At 35.3% G+C, this 17,344-nt stretch overlaps 4 protein-coding genes across 4 annotated transcripts; 2 read left to right on the forward strand and 2 right to left on the reverse strand.

Annotated features, from left to right (window-relative positions):
• The first annotated feature begins 542 nt into the window (after nt 1-542).
• LOC105216150 (zinc finger protein 62 homolog) lies at nt 543-5,437 on the forward strand. The gene is made up of 7 exons (XM_011190504.3): nt 543-999; nt 1,153-1,817; nt 1,879-2,086; nt 2,149-2,933; nt 2,997-3,642; nt 3,704-4,185; nt 4,251-5,437. The coding sequence occupies exons 1-7, from the start codon at nt 996-998 to the stop codon at nt 4,713-4,715; spliced, it is 3,255 nt and encodes a 1,084-aa protein (XP_011188806.2). The 5' UTR covers nt 543-995; the 3' UTR covers nt 4,716-5,437.
• LOC105216151 (transcription initiation factor TFIID subunit 11) lies at nt 5,081-6,136 on the reverse strand. The gene is made up of 3 exons (XM_011190505.3): nt 5,712-6,136; nt 5,470-5,654; nt 5,081-5,403 (listed from the first exon to the last, which is right to left on the reverse strand). Exons 1-3 carry the CDS (start codon nt 6,050-6,052, stop codon nt 5,267-5,269), a joined length of 663 nt encoding a protein of 220 aa, XP_011188807.2. The 5' UTR covers nt 6,053-6,136; the 3' UTR covers nt 5,081-5,266.
• Nucleotides 6,137-6,439: 303 nt separating this feature from the next.
• On the forward strand, nt 6,440-8,662 carry LOC105216152 (methionine aminopeptidase 2). Its single transcript, XM_011190506.3, has 3 exons — nt 6,440-6,746; nt 6,837-7,694; nt 7,765-8,662. Exons 1-3 carry the CDS (start codon nt 6,596-6,598, stop codon nt 8,190-8,192), a joined length of 1,437 nt encoding a protein of 478 aa, XP_011188808.1. The 5' UTR covers nt 6,440-6,595; the 3' UTR covers nt 8,193-8,662.
• A 1,880-nt stretch (nt 8,663-10,542) lies between these two features.
• On the reverse strand, nt 10,543-17,212 carry LOC105216153 (uncharacterized). Its single transcript, XM_054227116.1, has 6 exons — nt 16,801-17,212; nt 16,427-16,717; nt 13,941-14,128; nt 12,551-12,646; nt 11,680-12,486; nt 10,543-11,244 (listed from the first exon to the last, which is right to left on the reverse strand). The coding sequence occupies exons 1-6, from the start codon at nt 16,925-16,927 to the stop codon at nt 10,696-10,698; spliced, it is 2,058 nt and encodes a 685-aa protein (XP_054083091.1). The 5' UTR covers nt 16,928-17,212; the 3' UTR covers nt 10,543-10,695.
• Between the last annotated feature and the right edge of the window lie 132 nt (nt 17,213-17,344).

Raw genomic sequence — 17,344 nt, forward strand, 5'->3', positions numbered from 1 at the left:
CCACAATTCATAAGAAAACTTCGAGTTAGAGAGAATACCGAGTTACGGAAGGTAATTTGTAAGAAATTTTACTTCTATTGCCAATTCAAGAGTTTGAGTTATGGAGAAGTTCAATATATATGTTCAATATCGACAATTAGTTCTGTATATATAACTCCAAATAACAAAAAAAAATCCAATTAAGGTGTTATAATTAAATAAATAAAAGCAAACGAATGCGAGTTTTTAAACTCACATTAAATATATAAAATTAATTTAATTTTATTCAATTCTCACTGTGAAGTAAAGCAACAAGACTATTTTTGACAGTGTATGAAAATTCTCATATGATTCCTATACAAATAAATCTAATTGGATTTTATATACAATTAATAGATAATTTAAATACATAAATATTAACATACTTGCTTGTCGATAAACTTACATATTAACAGTAATAATCAATTAATTAAAAAATTAAATATAATTTCACTAAATCCTTTATAAATTTTCACCATGTACTTGAAAAAAGTCCATATCGTATCTTATAGCTGGCAATGCCACAGTTCGCTCAGTGCTCTCCCAATTGGAAAATCAAATGCAATGAATACACACAACGAAATTGACGTTTGCTTTATATAGTCTGCCATCTTTGATTTTGCACAGCCTATGGACGGACGAAAAGATTTTTTAAGTGTAGAAAATTTGATAAGCATAGATTTTTCAACAATACAAAATTTTAAAAGTGTAGTGCACTTGCTGAAACATGAACTTATGAAAAATTCATATATAATTTTTTGCAGTGCGATAGTTGTTTACATTTTTTTCTAGCGTTTGGGCACGTTTGTAACGCGTAGACATGGAAAACACAACAATTAATAACTAAACATAAATTATATTGTGGAATTTGCTTATTGCGCTAGGAATGCAAGCCAGACAATAATTAAGCAAAAGTGAATTTTGGTGATAAGTCGGGGTTTGATTAAGAAACCTTAGTTTATTGGAAGTTAGTGAATATGAGTAAGTGTACTTAAAGTGGCCAAATAATCGTAATATCAGTATAAATTTTAGTTTGTGATTGTCCTTCTACACTTGAACCATTACAACAATGAACCCAATGAACTTTAAATTTCGTTAACCATTTAATTATATTATTTACACTTGTGCTTTCAGCTACGGCGCCGCAATTAAACGACTCCACAGCATCCAGCATGGCAGCTGCTAGCACAACAGTAGCAACAGCAACTCCACAACCAGCTTCAACCGGCACCAAATCAATGTTAGTGCAATTGACCACCGATGGTGTACCCAAACTGCATTGTCCTGTTTGTGATAAGGCACTGGTGTCGCTAAGCGGTTATGTGAAGCATGTAAAGAAGCATGAGCCACCGGGTGGCTTTCTCTGTCGTTATTGTGATGATCGTTTCTGCTCCGAGGAAGAATTGAAGAAACATCGCGACAATGTGCATACAACAATTGTGTGCCGGCTCTGTACAGCAGTTACCTTTACAAATGAGAGTGACTATCGTGAGCACATACGCGTCATACACAATGGCATCGATAGAGAAATGCTGAAATGTGACAAATGTGGCGCGGAATATAAGACAATTTATCCATTTAAGCGGCATATAGAAACCGAATGTGGCAAAATTAAACCACACAAATGTGAACAGTGTGCAATGACTTTTGTAACGAAATATAATCTCAAACAACACATGGTGCTACATACTGGTGAGCGGAAGTACTGCTGTAGCTATTGTGGCAAGAATTTTCTGCAAAAAGGACGTTTAGTGGAACACGAACGTTCGCACACCGGCGAGAAACCACACAAGTGTGATGTTAGTAGCAAATATTAGTATATTTTGAAATAATATTAAAAAAAATTAATATCTAATTTAGGTTTGTGGCAAGTGTTTTGCACATCGCGAAAGTATTGTCACACATTCCTCGATACACACCGGTGTGCGCTTGGTGGAGTGTAAGTGTTGTCTTACACGTTTCTCTTGCCATTCCAATCTAATAAAACATCGACGTACACGTCCGGACACCTGTGGGCTGCCAGAATTTGATCCGCCGAAACAGCGCATGCGCACGCATCGGCACAGAAGTGTGTTACTATATATATATACATAAATGAATAATTTGTAATTACAAAATTTAATATTTCAGTACCACCAACATTAAATCCTACCTCAGAAATAAAAGTAAACAATTCCAATCGCATCATTAAACCGGATCATAAAGAGCTAGTGCGTAGGTCAATAGCAAAATTGGATGTTGAAGCTGCAGCAACAAATTTGCCAGCTAAAAAACGTGTTGGCGGCCGACCAGGTAAACGAAAGCGCAAAGTATCCTCCACAGACACGGAGGAAGATGATGAAACTGAGCAGGATATGTGGCACCCTGAAAGTAGTGAAAAAGTGGAAGTTAACGCTCTGGAGACTGCTGAAGCATTAGAAACAGGCGAGGCAACAAGCAATACGCCACCGCTTGGTTTGCAAAATGGTACAGAAAATGAGTCCATTAAACAAGTTGGTAAATTTGAAACAGACTCGGAGGAAGACGAGTATGTCGATTTTGATGCAGCAGTAGAGAGCGGTAGTGGTGAGGATGAGCATAAGGAAAATGTGCAATTAACGCTGGCAAAATTAAAAGATATTAAAGAAGAAAGCAGCACGAGATCTGATAATTATACAGATAATACCTATGAGGATGACGAGCTGGAGTTTATTGACTCGCGCGAATTTGTTGGCACCGAGTTCGAAGTGAAATCAGAAGATGCGAATATTTTCAAAAATAAAGATAAAATACTCGATACGCTGTTAAAAGACAAGACTACGCCGAGTGGTATGAAGCGAGAGCAAGCGGGCTTACATGAGACTGAGTTGATATTAATCAAAGCCGAGAACAGTGTGAACTATGTTGAGGAGACGGATATTTTGGACGTTGATGGTGTGAGTTTTTTTATTATATTAATAAAATGAAACTCTTTTACAATAATCTACATATTTTTATAGCCTTTAACAGCGCCACTAGCCTCTTGTAAGATAATGTTGCGTGATGTATGCCAACGTTATCCCACACTGAAGGAGGAGGCGAGTGTGAAAGTGTCACGCAATGCTATAGCCTACCCGCGACCTAGAAGACAGCAGTCAAATGCAGATGCGTACAATGAAATTGATGCTGATGGTAAGGATGATGACTTGGCAGCAAGCAAAAAATTACGTAAAAACAACAAAAAAGTTGAGCACCCGCAAGTTGACGGTAATGAAGCCAAGACCGCGAAACGTGGACGCAAACCACGTCAGTTAACAGAAAACGTGCCTTTTACTGATGATGACGAGGAGCAAAATAAGCCGACGACAGATAAAAACAAACCGCGACGTATGGCTAAGCTATCACAAAAAGAATTGAAAGCACGTTTAAAACTATCCAAGCGTGGCGAGAAGCCTTGGCAGTGTCCATATTGTATAAAAGTGTATCACATACGCAAACCGTTTGAGAAGCATTTACGTGACGATCATCAACGTCCAGAGGAGGAGATAAAGGAGACTTTCAAACCCGAAGAGACGACCATTAATGATGGTGAAGTGTTCAAGTGCCATATTTGCGCGAAAATATATCTGATGGAGAAACGTTTAAGCAATCACATACAAATGCATGGTAAGGCATTAAATCAAATAATTAACATAATTAATTTAATTTTCTGCATTCATTTGCATAGGTCCGGACGGCAGTTTGATCTTCAAGTGTCCCTGCTATTGCTCCATATATTTCGCCACCAAGGATGAGGCAACAGCACATGCGCGTAAGGAGCATCGTGATCTGATATTTTGCAATATTTGTGAAAAATTCATGACTGGTCATGATTCGCTGAAAAATCATATGCGCAAACACGAACAGGAGAAAGATAACAAAGCGGTGGCGAATCGAAATTTTGTTTGTGACAAATGTGGTAAGAAATTCTCCGGACGCACTTCGTTAACCGATCATGTGCGCTCCGATTGTGGACGCAAACCGCTTTATCAGTGTACTGTGTGTGGCAAACATTTAACCACGGCGGGTATTTTGAAAACACATCTGCTCCTACACAAGGATGATACGCCGTATCAGTGCGACAAATGTGGCAAGACATTTAAGGTGAAAGCACAGTACAAAACGCATATAAAGACGAGACACACGGACTATAAACCCTTTCAGTGTCATGTAAGCGCAATAGATTTGTTTTTTTTTTTTTTTCAAATATTAATTAGTTATTTTCTTCCTCCCAGCTCTGCCCCAAAGCCTATCCTTATCGCGAATCACTGCTCACACACATGACCGTGCATACGGGCATCAAACGTTTTCTGTGCAATGGTTGCGGCAAACGTTTCACTTGTGTTTCCAATCTACAAGCACATCGTAAAGTGCATTCCGATACATGCGGTCAATTGCCGCTCAATGCGAAAGCTACACAGTATATGGGCGTGCAGAAGGGTAATCTACTTTTGGGCGCTAAGCCAGAGGCAGGCGTTGATTATAAGGAGACCAATACGCTCATAGCGAAAGAAGTAATCGATCGTGATCGTCCCATGGCGCAAGAGATTAATTATCCCTCAGAACCGTCAGCGCCTTTGGCAACAGTGCCGCTCAACTATACACAAACGGCGACACCACAATTACTGCTGCCACAAGTTATCACACAATTCATGGATGATACACATACTCTGGCGTCTACGTCTAACGCATATGCTTGATTGGGGGAATGAGTGCATTATTTAAAGTTACTTTTAATTTTTAGTCTAGTTTTAAGTTGCTTTTGAAGTATCATACACTTTGTAGTAATTATTTTTAACTCAGCAGATGTGCGTTTTTAAATGCTTGTTTTTTAGTTTTAGCACGTAAATATGTAAGTAAATTATAAAAATAATTTATATTTATAAGTGTGTATGTATGCTTGAATATGAATAAAGTTCAAAAATATTTAAATATAAAACTAAATGCACTAAAATTTACAATTACACTCGTTGAAACTCCCGTTGCATAAGTAACTAGTTATTCGCTGCCACAATGTAAAATAACGTTCACCAGTGAACACAGAGGGAATAATAAAAAAAAACTATTTTTATATTACAAATGCATACACGTCAACATTTTACTGACTTTGCTTTAATACATTTTTCTTTCCTATAATATTTAAGAAATAAACTTACACACAGACAACTTCATGTCTCAGCTTACATGCTAAACATTTACAAAATGCTAAATTAACTTTACTATTTATCATATTTGTGCAAAAACACAGCCTTTAATTTAAGCGAAAATATGGTTTTTGAAATTTGCCAATAGGCATGCGGCCACGTTGCCGCAGACGGCGCACTGCTTCACGTAAATATTTGGGCTGCAAAGCGCCAGTCTCACCGGCCGACTCCATAACATCCAAAGCTGTATAGGAGTGCATATTAGAAATTTAATATTTGTTGGTAATAAAATCAATTAAAATTAACTTACCCTCTTCTACAATTTCGCCAACAAACACCTTCGCTATACCGGACATAGCAATTACAACATTTTGTGATACCGAGCAGCCGGTTATGGTTTGCATGAGACGCTTCACAGCCGCTTTGGGAAATGCTGAACGGCGATACATTTCATAGCGATCGAGCTGCTCTTCGGTGAAGTTGGAAACGAGTACTCTACATTTTTAATTTAATTAATTTTTTAAATATATTTTTTATGTTATATTTACTTACTGCATCTTTTCGCGCTCCTCTTCCTCCAACTCCTTTTTGGATTTCTGTTTCTTGGATAGCGCATCATCGTTTAATTCTACACCTTCCAATTTTGGTTCCTTCATATCCATTCCAAGTTCATCTTGGAAACGCACCCTATTGACACCTTCATCACCGGAGTGATCGCTATTGCCATTGCCATCACCGTCGTCATCGCGCGAGCGTTTTTCCATATCATTGCTACTCATTGCTTTGTCAAATAACTTTAAATCGACTTCATCATGTTCGCTTTGCTTTTGCGAACTTGAATTTGTTGTTGTCGTAGTTGTGAGCGTTGTTGTTGGAAGTAGTATTTCATCCATTACAGTTAATTTATTTTCAATAAATAAAACAAGTTAGTTACATACTTATAAACAGAATATACACAAATATATACTTTTTTTGTGTAACTTCATAAACAGCTGATTGACGTATGTCAACATTTAACTTTATCTCTTATATCTGGGTTGCACGCAAGATTTTTTTAAATTGAAGGAATTTAATAGATAATGCTGATAATTGATAATTGATGAAAATTAAAAAAATAGAAATTTTGTACTTGAAAGTTTGTTCCTTTTCTGCGTTGTTGTATTTGTTCTGCTTATGATAAACACGTTTTAAACACAGAATAATATAGCTATTTTTTTCATCAGCTGTCCCAGCACTGTCGACTGTCAGATACTTTTCTTTGCTATTGTTTCAGATTGTTTTCTTTGCTATATTCGTACCCTGCCTTTTGTCGCTTTGACAACTACCTCGTGTTTTTGGTCTTCCCTTTTTCTGCAACACTCATCAAGTACGGAAAATTTTACAGATTACTTTGCGCAAAGTTCATTTAACTATTTGGATATAAATTGTTCAACAAAATGTCTGTAGAAGTAACAAAAGTAGAGACCACCGTCAATGCGGAGGAGGGTGTTGAAAATGCGGCAGCCGAGGCGACAGCTCCGGCCGCTACCGGTGAGGATGTAAAAAAACAAAAGAAGCCTAAACCAAATAATAAAAAATTGCGTCAAGGTAAGTCATGTCTCAAGAAAGTGGTGCAATGACTTTTACAAATTAGAACACTTAACCTTAATGCAATTAACACACTTTATTAACCACCAGCTGAGGCAGCGGCGAAAAAGGTTGATGGTGAAAATGGCGAAACAGTAAATGCGGTTGCTAACGGCGAGTCTAAAGAGGAAGCAGAGAATGCAACAAATGCAAGCGAAGGTGATAAAAAGACAGCACCAAAGAAGAAGAATAAAAACAAAAACAAAGCTGGTAATAAGAAAGTGCAAACTAATCCACCAAGTATACCAATTGCCGAACTCTTCCCGGATGGCCAATTCCCGGAGGGTGAGATTTTACACCATCCCACACCTAAAGATTTGCCCGATGATCGCACTGCCAAGGATCGTTTTACTTCGGAAGAGAAACGCGCTTTGGATCGCATGCATAATGATATCTATCAGGAATTACGTCAAGCCGCCGAGGCACACAGACAAACTAGGCAGTACATGCAAGGTTACATTAAACCCGGCATGACTATGATACAGATTTGCGAGGAATTGGAGAATACTGCACGCCGTTTGATTGGCGAAAATGGGCTGGAGGCTGGTTTGGCATTTCCCACCGGTTGCTCGTTGAATCATTGTGCTGCACATTACACGCCAAATGCTGGCGATACGACTGTCTTGCAGTATGATGATGTTTGCAAAATTGATTTCGGCACACACATTAAGGGACGCATTATCGATTGCGCCTTCACATTGACATTTAACAATAAGTACGATAAACTCTTGCAAGCGGTCAAAGAAGCCACCAATACGGGTATCAAAGAGGCCGGTATTGATGTGCGTCTATGCGATGTTGGCGCTGCCATACAAGAAGTTATGGAATCATATGAATTGGAGTTAGATGGCAAGACATATCCAATCAAGTCAATAAGAAATCTGAATGGCCATTCCATCAGTCCATATCGTAAGTCGCATACGGTGTTTTTTTTATAACAAAATATATAATTGCTTAATTTTTTTTTTCATGTACACAGGTATTCACTCTGGCAAGACTGTGCCAATTGTCAAAGGTGGTGAATCGACACGCATGGAAGAGAATGAGTTCTACGCTATTGAGACTTTCGGTTCAACCGGTCGCGGTCTCGTGCATGACGATATGGACTGTTCGCATTACATGAAGAATTTCGATGCACCATTCGTGCCATTGCGTTTGCAATCGTCCAAACAGTTACTCGGTACAATCAATAAACATTTTGGTACGTTGGCGTTCTGTAAACGTTGGTTGGATCGTGCCGGTGCCACCAAGTACCAAATGGCGTTGAAGGATCTGTGCGATAAGGGTGTAGTGGAAGCTTATCCACCACTCTGCGATATCAAGGGTTGCTACACAGCCCAGTACGAACATACAATTATGTTGCGCCCATCATGTAAAGAAGTTGTATCGCGTGGCGATGATTATTAGTACATACATATAAAGCAAAAACAAAAACAAATATGTACGCGCATTCGCTAAATTTTAATGTAAAAAAGGAAGTATGCAAATTGAATTTGTTTTAATAATTATAATTTTATCTAGTACTGCTCAATGAAATTAACACGTGAAGTTTACCAAAATTTGAAATTATTTTCCTTAAATGTGTATAACACTCAAAATACTAAGAATTGGCAAAAGAAAAACGCTCTAATCATCTAAAAATCGCTAAAAAACATTGTTAAATTATTATTGGAAAGAAAAATTCTTTGAGCATAATATACCAATACATGAAACGCATACGTGATCAAGTGATCAATTCGATCTAAAAAAATGTTTATATCTGCTTCTTAGTAATCAATTTTGTAATACATACATACATGCATAAAGCATTGAAGTTAAAAAGAAAAAGTAAAATAAAGCATGTTTATCAACAAACCCAAATGAAAAGTTACATTCAAGATTGTGCGTTTTAATTATTGTTTTGGAAAATGTTTTACAGAGTTTCACATCTAAAATATGTTGTTTATATTGGTGACACGATTCTAAGCTATCTGGAGATTGCTGACTTGAGTAGTCTTGTAATGGCAGAAAGGCTATCGTTATGAGTTCACTTTTACTCCCACGTCAGCCGGTGTTACGTTACCGTAGTTGACCCGGATTTTATGCGGTCAAGGGCTGCCCTTTCGACGATCTAACCGTGTTAGGATCGGTAAGTACTAAGTCTACTAAGTTCACTTTTAGGAAAACATCTTTGAAAACTCTTATTGAATCGTCGTTGTTGTTATTGTAGGAGGGTAAAATATTCGTCCATATACTCCAAACTGTAAAGAGTAACCTTGTTTTGACGTAAGCGAGCACTTATGTAAGCGATTATTATGTTGATGCTCGGTGGGAGTAAGCTACCTCTCGAAGGTCCTCAATATTCTAAACATACCCGACACGTGGAAAACCGGAAGAGAGGTCACACTACTGAAACCAGGGAAAGCAGCTAACCTAGGTTAGTCCTATCGTCCGATAACTCTCCTTTCCACAGTAATGATGACACTTGCGGCCTTGTTACTTCCGGTATTCGTCCAACAGCTGAGCCTAGCACACCAAATGGATTCCGTAAATTGCATAGTACCACCACAGCGCTTAGCATCATAAACGCCCGGATAACTCATGGCCTCAATCAAAAACCTCCCTATAAGAGAACGATCCTAGTAGCTTCCTAGTAGCCTAGTAGTAGTCATACTTGAAGAGAAGACAAAGAACAATCTTCGCTTCCACCAGGATTGAATTATCTGATGATTGAACCCCAAAATTTTGGTTTTTACTTTGGATAGCCTGTATTCCTTCACTCCCACACGACCGCGATTTTTACCACAGAGCCGCCACAAAATCCTCAATTCTTTATCCGGCAGCATATGGAAAGGACAAAGAAACGTTGTTGGCAACTTACCAGATTATCGGCCGACTGGTCTTAAATTACGCTCCTACAGTGCAGTAGGACACAGCTAGGGAAGCTATTAAATTGTCAAAATATCGCTCTGCGGATAGCGATATGTTACCTCCTGATATCTCCGGTTGAGCACTTATACAATGAGGGCCGTATGCTACCTGTTAAGAAGCAAAATAAAGTGCTCTCCAAGCTCTTAAAGTTGGGATATTATCACAGAATCCTTCTCTGCAGTCACTTGCTGGAAGTCAGGCCGCCTCCAGAATCATCAAGATTACCTTCCTGAAATACATCGACGATTTACAGAAATATACCGACTGGATTTCGGTCGCGACAGACTTCCGATAATCACTGAAAACTATACTTAGAGGAGCTATTAACACATTGCTTAACTCCAATTGACAACAATTACAGACACCGAGCTCGAGTTGCCTCGTGAAACTAGAGTGAGCCTTGGGCAAATTCATTTTGAATATTTTAGTAGATTAAACTGCTACCTATCGAGTCTAAACCCCGACATGCCCAATATATGTTTTGCATGCAAATAGTCCTCGCATGACACTAACCACCTCTTTATATGTCAAACCTCTGGTCCGACTCTGTTGAAACAGCTCGTTTCCAGTGTCTCCCGTTAGATGACTTCGATGACAATTGAGTTATGCTTGCCGGTTCAGGCAGTTTTTTGTAACCGCTACAATAACAACACCAACCGATTAGTAGACTGTTGGGACTACGTCCCCGAAACGTAGCCGGATTGTTAACAGCTCAAGGCTCAAATTGACAGCATTCCCCAAAATTATTAGGCTATTAGAATACTCGCTACTCAAATTTATATATAAATAACCCCTTTCCCATGGTCCGACTTTGAAAGAGTTAGGTGATAATACAATAGATGATGTTGAAATTATTTTTAGAAAATTCATATTTACAACAACATAAAAATAACAACAATTAAAAATAAAATGAAATTCAGTACAAAAACAATTTTTAGCGATCTAGAGCTACCTTTTAACAAAATGTCAATAAAGTGAGAAAACAAGAAATAAATTAACATCAATCACTGAAATTAAATGACAACATGTCATCATCAACTTTTCCACCATTCACTTGATCAGCGAACAAATCATCGTAGTTGCTATGCGATAAACCGTTATTGTCATCAAAATTCAAATCAAATTGCAACAACTCATTCTCCCCCTCAGTGGGTGACACCTGCATAGACACGTTGCTATCGTCGATCTCGCAATTCTTGAGCGTCTCACGAAAGAAGCTCTCAAAATCCATTGTACCGTTTTTCTTACCCTTACGTTTCGCTTTATCACACGATTTCATGGGCTCATCAAAGCTCAGCATATCATTGGTATCTTTAACGGTATTTACGCTTGCCTCGGAGTCTGTTTGCGAAGTTTCCACACTTGATTCTTTCGAGAAGTCAGCAAAAAAGTTATTGTAATCTGGTATTTGTTGTTGTTTACGCATTTTTGGTTTTGGTGGTGATTTGAATACTTTGTTGTTGGTGGCCTGTAGAGTTTCCTTTGGTTGAATAGTTGAGTTGGACGTGGCTTGTTCTTGCGGTTCTGGGGTGAGCGCTATGGGTAATTTCTGAAATGAAAATAAAAATTAAAAAAAAAAATTAAATTAAATTCGAATTATTAAATCACGATGGGCCGGCGCAAATGAAGACTAAGACATGTTTGAGGGTTAGGAAGGTTTTACTATGTGTTTGGTGGACTATCAACAATTGAACCGTTTGAAGAAAGCTATTGCCCGGTAGCTCTCACCTGTGGCTTAAATAGAAGATTTGAAAGAAGCTCAGGGAGCTTGGTTTTGTGGGTTCTTATGGATCCACTTTACAGTTCAGAACTGACACTAAGTGATTACTTCCTTTTCCAGTCTATGGCGCATGATGTTACTTGTGAAAAATTCGCCTCAAAATAAGATTTTGAAATCGACCGTAACCGGAACAGTCCCTATACTACTACTAGTTAAAATAATAAAAACAAATTTATATAAAAAATAAATATAAGAAAACCTCACCGTCGGCAACTTAGTGCCCGCTGGTTTAATGATGCGACATTCTTGTATCTCAATTCTTGGTCTTTTGCCAACAGTACCCGCGATATCTTGCACTTTGCCTTGCCTTTGTGAACCCTGCAATTTTGCTTTTCTCAGTAATTTTTTCGCCGTAACGAAATCGGGCTTTTTGAACTTATGGTCCGAATCCTCTTTATCATTTTCACTTGGCACGACTTCATCGGTGCTGAAAATCTCAATGGTCTCAGTGTCACCATTAAATGGTGGCATGTTCTCCTCGACAACGAAAGTTGTATTTTGAATTTCATCACCCCTACCGTCAGCAGCATTACCCTCAACTGCATTGAAGCTCGTATGACTCGAAGTGTTGAAATCCAAATCACTATCACTATCAACGCAGTCGGGTGTGGCAAATCGTACACGTTTCTTCGGTACCACCACACCACCATCTTCTTCGGAAATACTTGGACGTCGCAATATGGATTTTGGTGTAATATCGTGTATTGTGCTCGTGTTATCCGTTTCTGAAATATTCACTGTTATATCCGGCACGTTGACGGTTGTGTTATAGTCAGTGTATGGTGTTATGGTTACTAGTTGTTGAAACTGTTGATGTTTCTTTAGCTCCCACTCTTTGAAGAGTTCTAAGAAACTCATTTCTTTAGGCTTCACCTCCGTGTTCGCATTGGTAGTATTTCCCAGTTTGGGAAGTACATCAAGCTTTGTGGCGATGGTTGAAGAGAAATCGTTATTTGCATTGATTTGCTCTGGACACGGCTCCAATTTATTGGCGTTGGTAAAAACGGGAAGCTAAATTAGGAAAACAAAATTGTTTAACTATATATATATAATTTTTAAAACATGTTTAATATACCTTCGTGCCAAGTTTCTGCATTTTTGAAATAATTTCTTCTTTTTGTTTTATCAAATCGTTTGTTTGGGCATTATTTGCGCTTTCCAAAGCTGCAAGCTGAAATGAAGTGGAAAGTAGGGTTATGAGTGTTTTATTAAAAGAATTATCGCAAAAGAATTGTCAAAAGTACTTCGTGTGGTACTATTAAGTAACAGAATTTTAAAATAATAAATTTTTTATGCCTAAACAATAAACAACATTAAACACGGATATCAAGAACGTGGGTCATATTTTTGGTGGCTCGGGTTTTTCTGATAAAAAGTCAAAGAACAAATTAAGCGTTTTCCAAAATGGACGCTACAAAAGTAGACCGATAGGGACTGCAACACGCCATATTTTTTCCCACTCTTTTGACAGTTTTCTTCAGTAAGGTTTGTCATTTCATTATGGAAAGATATAATACGATCCAACAAAGAGTCAAAATTTTTAAAATTTACTGCCGATATTCGGAGTCAGTGGCCTCAACTTTTACGATGAGGCTCGTTTATGGCTGAAGCGTTATTGGTCAGGCAGCAATCTACACGTACTTCATGAGTCACCATTGCATCCCGAAAAAATTACGGTTTGGTGCTGTTTATGGGCCTGCGGCGTCATTGGGCCGTACTTCTTCCGTGTTAATCAACACCGGCACGTTACTGTGAATGGGAATCGCTACCGTTCAATGATAACCGAATATCTTTGGCCCAAATTGGATGATATGGACTTGGACAATATGTGGTCCCAACAGTACTGCCCCACAAGCAACACAGCGAATGTCACAATGAATTTATTGAAAACTAAGTTTGGTGAACGTGTTATTTGACGAAATGGCTTAGTCGATTCGTCGCCTGATCGTGCGATTAGGCGCCGTTAGACTATTTCATGTGGGGCTACGTTAAGTCTTTGGTATATGCCAACAAGCTAGCGACGATCGATGAACTCCGTCTCTGTCTTCGAACGGATTACTTGTCATTTAACCTATCTTCTATACGATGGCCTGCTCGACATCTTCCGGGCTTATATATATGGTTATGTATTATATAAATATTATATTCAACAATACTTCGAAAAAACTATGAACAATTGTCTGAACTTAGTTTTGAGGTTAAGAAGCATCTTATAAAACTATAAACCGTTCGTAAGAACCCTTCCCTTACGAAAATACGACCATGTCCAACATTAGGCTGATATTTAAGTCGCTATTGGATATAAATAAAAAATTGTAACAAATAAATTAGTTTTATACTTGTTCTAAATATTATATAAGGTTTATAATTTTGATTTATTTGTTTTTATATATCAGATTTTACTTTATCAATCAAAAATATTTTAAATAAAATTATAAATATTTTTTTTTAATATTATCACTTACCTCTGATTCTTTATCAGCTATTTCTTTGCTTCCTTTTACTAAGAAAACTATTGCAGTATTCCGTTCATTTTGGAGCTTTTCTAATTGCTCAAATAATTGGTTCTGATATGCGGAGGCACGTTCTTTGACATTCTCTATTTTCGCCTGAATGTTGGCAATTTCCTTTTCAGCAGCACGCGCTGTTTGAACTAAAAAATAATAATTTTAATAATAATAATAGTAATAATAAAAATAAAATTTTTGTATAAAAAAGGTATAATTGATAAAATTTATTATTTTTGTTATTAATGCTAATTATTTAAGATCTGATAATAATAATAATAATGAAATAAATCAAAGAAAATTATTTAAGAATAAAATAAAATTAACTAAATGATTTAATAATTTTATAAATGTAAAGCATTCTGAATCTGAAAGTTATTAGTTGGTCATTAATATTGAAGAAAAAAATATATTATAATATAATAAAAAAATTAAATAAAAAACAAAATTTGAAAAATAAAAAATTTGAAAAATAAAAAAAATAATAATAATAAAATTAAAAAGTAAATACAAGAACAAAATATATTATAATATAATAAAAAAAATTAAATAAAAAAAAAAACAAAATTAAAAAATTAGTAAAATAAAAAAAAATTAATAGTAATAAAATTAAAAAGTAAATACAAGAAGTTTATTTAAAGTACTACCAAAACAAAATCGAATAAAGAAATGAATTTTAAAATAAAATATTTGTTTTTTAAATTAAATGAAACACTAATATATTTAGGAAGAAAATAAAATATAATCAATAAAAAATAAAATTAGAAAATAAAATAATATTTAAATTGAGTAAAAAACTATAAACTAAATGAATGAATTAATTATTTATTAGAACATCATGTGTATAATAATAATAATATATGTATGTAATGTAAAAAATCATGGAAAATATAGAAAAGAAAAAAAATAAAATATTGAAAAAAATCAAATCAAAAATAACTAAATTTCAAATTATATAAAAAAATATAAATATATTAATGACAATAATTAACTTTAGAATTAAAAACTAAATACAAGAAAATTATGAAAAAATACTACAAAACAAAATCGATTAAAAATTAAATTTTAAAATAAAATATATATTTTTTTAATTTAAATGAAACACTAATATATATATTTAAGAAAAAAAAAATATAATACAAAATAAAATTTGAAAATAAAATAATAGTTAAATTGATTAAAAAACTATAAACTATAATAAATGAATAAATAAATTATTTATTAGAACATCATGTATATAATAATAATAATATATGTATGTAATGTAAAAAATCGTGGAAAATATAGAAAAGAATAAAAAATAAAAAAAAATGAAAAACATCAAATCAAAATTACTAAATTTAAATTAAAAATATAAATATATTACTGACAATAATTAATTTTAGTACTAAAAAGTAAATACAAGGAAATTATTAAAAATACTACAAAACAAAATTGATTAAAAATTAAATTTTAAAATAAAATATTTTTTTTTTATATAAATTAAATTTAAGTTTAATGTTTTTTAAATAAAATAAAATTATTAAACTAAAATAAAACCAATTATTTGATTTTCAATTAATTAAAAATCAATTTAAAATACGAGGGCTGCTATATATATTTCTGGCCTAGGCAACACTAAGTGTTGCCAGGTGCAATCTGACATTTCCATTGGAAAGTTTGACATTTTTTAGCATAACATCACTCAGAACGTTTTGTCATTTAATCGTGAATTGTTTTATTTACAGGGAATTAAAAAATTCATCTCGGCCAAAATATGGAATTAACTTGTGATCATTTTTCACAACTTTCGACGTGGATTATCGCGACAAGAGTGCATCGATGATCTAAAATCTTTGTCTGGCTATGAAGCACCATCCTATAGCACTGTGAAAAACTGGTACAACGAATTCAATCGTGGCCGACGCTCGCTCAAAGACGAATTCCGTGCAGGTCGTCCAAAAACAGCCGTTGTACCAGAAAACATCGATGCCGTACGTGAACTGATAATGCAAGACCGTCATGTAACATACCTTCAGATAGAGGCATGCCTATGCATTTCTCCCACCAGCATACATTCGATATTGCATGAACACCTGGCCGTAAAAAAGGTTTGTTCTCGTTGGATCCCGCACAATTTGACAATCGCTCAAAAAAAGTGCTTTGAAAATTGGTTTGAGCGCATGCAAAAGTGTATAAATCTTGATGGAGAATATTTTGAAAAACAATAAAACCATTTTCGTTGATAAATATTACTATTTTCATTATTAGGCCAGAAATATATATAGCAGCCCTCGTACAGGTGTACATACTTGTACATAAGAAGAAGCAAATAGAATAAAACAAACTAAAACACTACACAAACAATTCAAATGGAATGCAGCAATTTACAATATTTTTTTTACAACTATTCTCATTGCTCTATCATCACTTTTACTTATGCTCCACTCTTCACACATACACACCTATTGGCCGCTGTTCCAACATCTTTCTACGTTCCTTCTCCTCCTCATATTCTTCGCTCAGTTCCCGCATCTCATTTTGACATCGCAATTGCAGTAATTCCAGCTTACAATCCAATTGCGAATTCCAATCAATATTTTGTACTTGCACACAAAACTCTACGGAATGCTTGTACACGGTTAACATTTGTTCCTGTGACGCACATTGTTGTTGGTATTGTAATTTTAACTGTTTCATAATAGTTTCCAACTCATACACGTCCATTGTGTGGATTAGAGACTCTTGTAGTAATTCTGCGCAATAGTTGTTATTGAAAATATGCATATAAAGAATTTATTTAGTAAATAATATATTTATCATTTGCCTTCTTGCTCACCCTTTTCCAGCTTGAATTGCTCCTCTTTGCGCATTAAACACTGTGCGGTCTGTGCCAAGAGATTCTGTAATTTGCCGTTGCCTTTTGCTTGTTGCTCCAAATAGTTCATTAATATTAAGGAATTCATTTTCTACTTGTCTTTTATATTTGAGCACACAACAATTGCAATATTTAATTTTAAGAATCAGTATTTAATTACAAAATTTAAATATTTGATGGAACTATATTTTTCACCACGGAATTTTGCGCAAGAATAAAATTTAAAATTACGGTTCTTTATATCCGTTCGTTCGTGTTGCCAGACTGTTGTCGCGTCAAAAATATTTTAAAGCAGGGTTGCTTGTATTTTTTTGTAAAAATTATAAAAACCATTAAATTTAAAATTATTTCTTATTTATTTTTCCGACTCGAAATTATTATTTTTTGTTATTATTATTAATATTGAAAGGGTGGTAGGCAACAAAGTTTAGACAGATAATTTAACCTGTGCTAAATTATAAAAACCATTAAATTTTACATTAATTTTTTGAATTCGCAAGAAATC

Source organism: Zeugodacus cucurbitae, chromosome 3 (assembly GCF_028554725.1).
Source record: "Zeugodacus cucurbitae isolate PBARC_wt_2022May chromosome 3, idZeuCucr1.2, whole genome shotgun sequence".
Taxonomy (NCBI): Eukaryota; Metazoa; Arthropoda; class Insecta; order Diptera; family Tephritidae; genus Zeugodacus; species Zeugodacus cucurbitae.

What these genes read in the sequence shown, in the direction of transcription:
- LOC105216150 (XM_011190504.3), top strand. An exon ending in GCGCACGCATCGGCACAGAA is followed by an intron (nt 2,087 to 2,148) that starts GTGTGTTACTAT and finishes TTAATATTTCAG; the next exon opens with TACCACCAACATTAAATCCT. An exon ending in ATAAACCCTTTCAGTGTCAT is followed by an intron (nt 4,186 to 4,250) that starts GTAAGCGCAATA and finishes TCTTCCTCCCAG; the next exon opens with CTCTGCCCCAAAGCCTATCC.
- LOC105216151 (XM_011190505.3), bottom strand. Translation starts at nt 6,052, where the DNA reads ATGGATGAAATACTACTTCCAACAACAACGCTCACAACTACGACAACA. An exon ending in GAGGAGCGCGAAAAGATGCA is followed by an intron (nt 5,655 to 5,711) that starts GTAAGTAAATAT and finishes TTAAAAATGTAG; the next exon opens with AGTACTCGTTTCCAACTTCA. An exon ending in TGGCGAAATTGTAGAAGAGG is followed by an intron (nt 5,404 to 5,469) that starts GTAAGTTAATTT and finishes ACTCCTATACAG; the next exon opens with CTTTGGATGTTATGGAGTCG.
- LOC105216152 (XM_011190506.3), top strand. Translation starts at nt 6,596, where the DNA reads ATGTCTGTAGAAGTAACAAAAGTAGAGACCACCGTCAATGCGGAGGAG. An exon ending in TAATAAAAAATTGCGTCAAG is followed by an intron (nt 6,747 to 6,836) that starts GTAAGTCATGTC and finishes ATTAACCACCAG; the next exon opens with CTGAGGCAGCGGCGAAAAAG. An exon ending in CCATTCCATCAGTCCATATC is followed by an intron (nt 7,695 to 7,764) that starts GTAAGTCGCATA and finishes TCATGTACACAG; the next exon opens with GTATTCACTCTGGCAAGACT.
- LOC105216153 (XM_054227116.1), bottom strand. Translation starts at nt 16,927, where the DNA reads ATGAATTCCTTAATATTAATGAACTATTTGGAGCAACAAGCAAAAGGC. An exon ending in GCAATTCAAGCTGGAAAAGG is followed by an intron (nt 16,718 to 16,800) that starts GTGAGCAAGAAG and finishes ACTATTGCGCAG; the next exon opens with AATTACTACAAGAGTCTCTA. An exon ending in TAGCTGATAAAGAATCAGAG is followed by an intron (nt 12,647 to 13,940) that starts GTAAGTGATAAT and finishes ACTTCATTTCAG; the next exon opens with CTTGCAGCTTTGGAAAGCGC.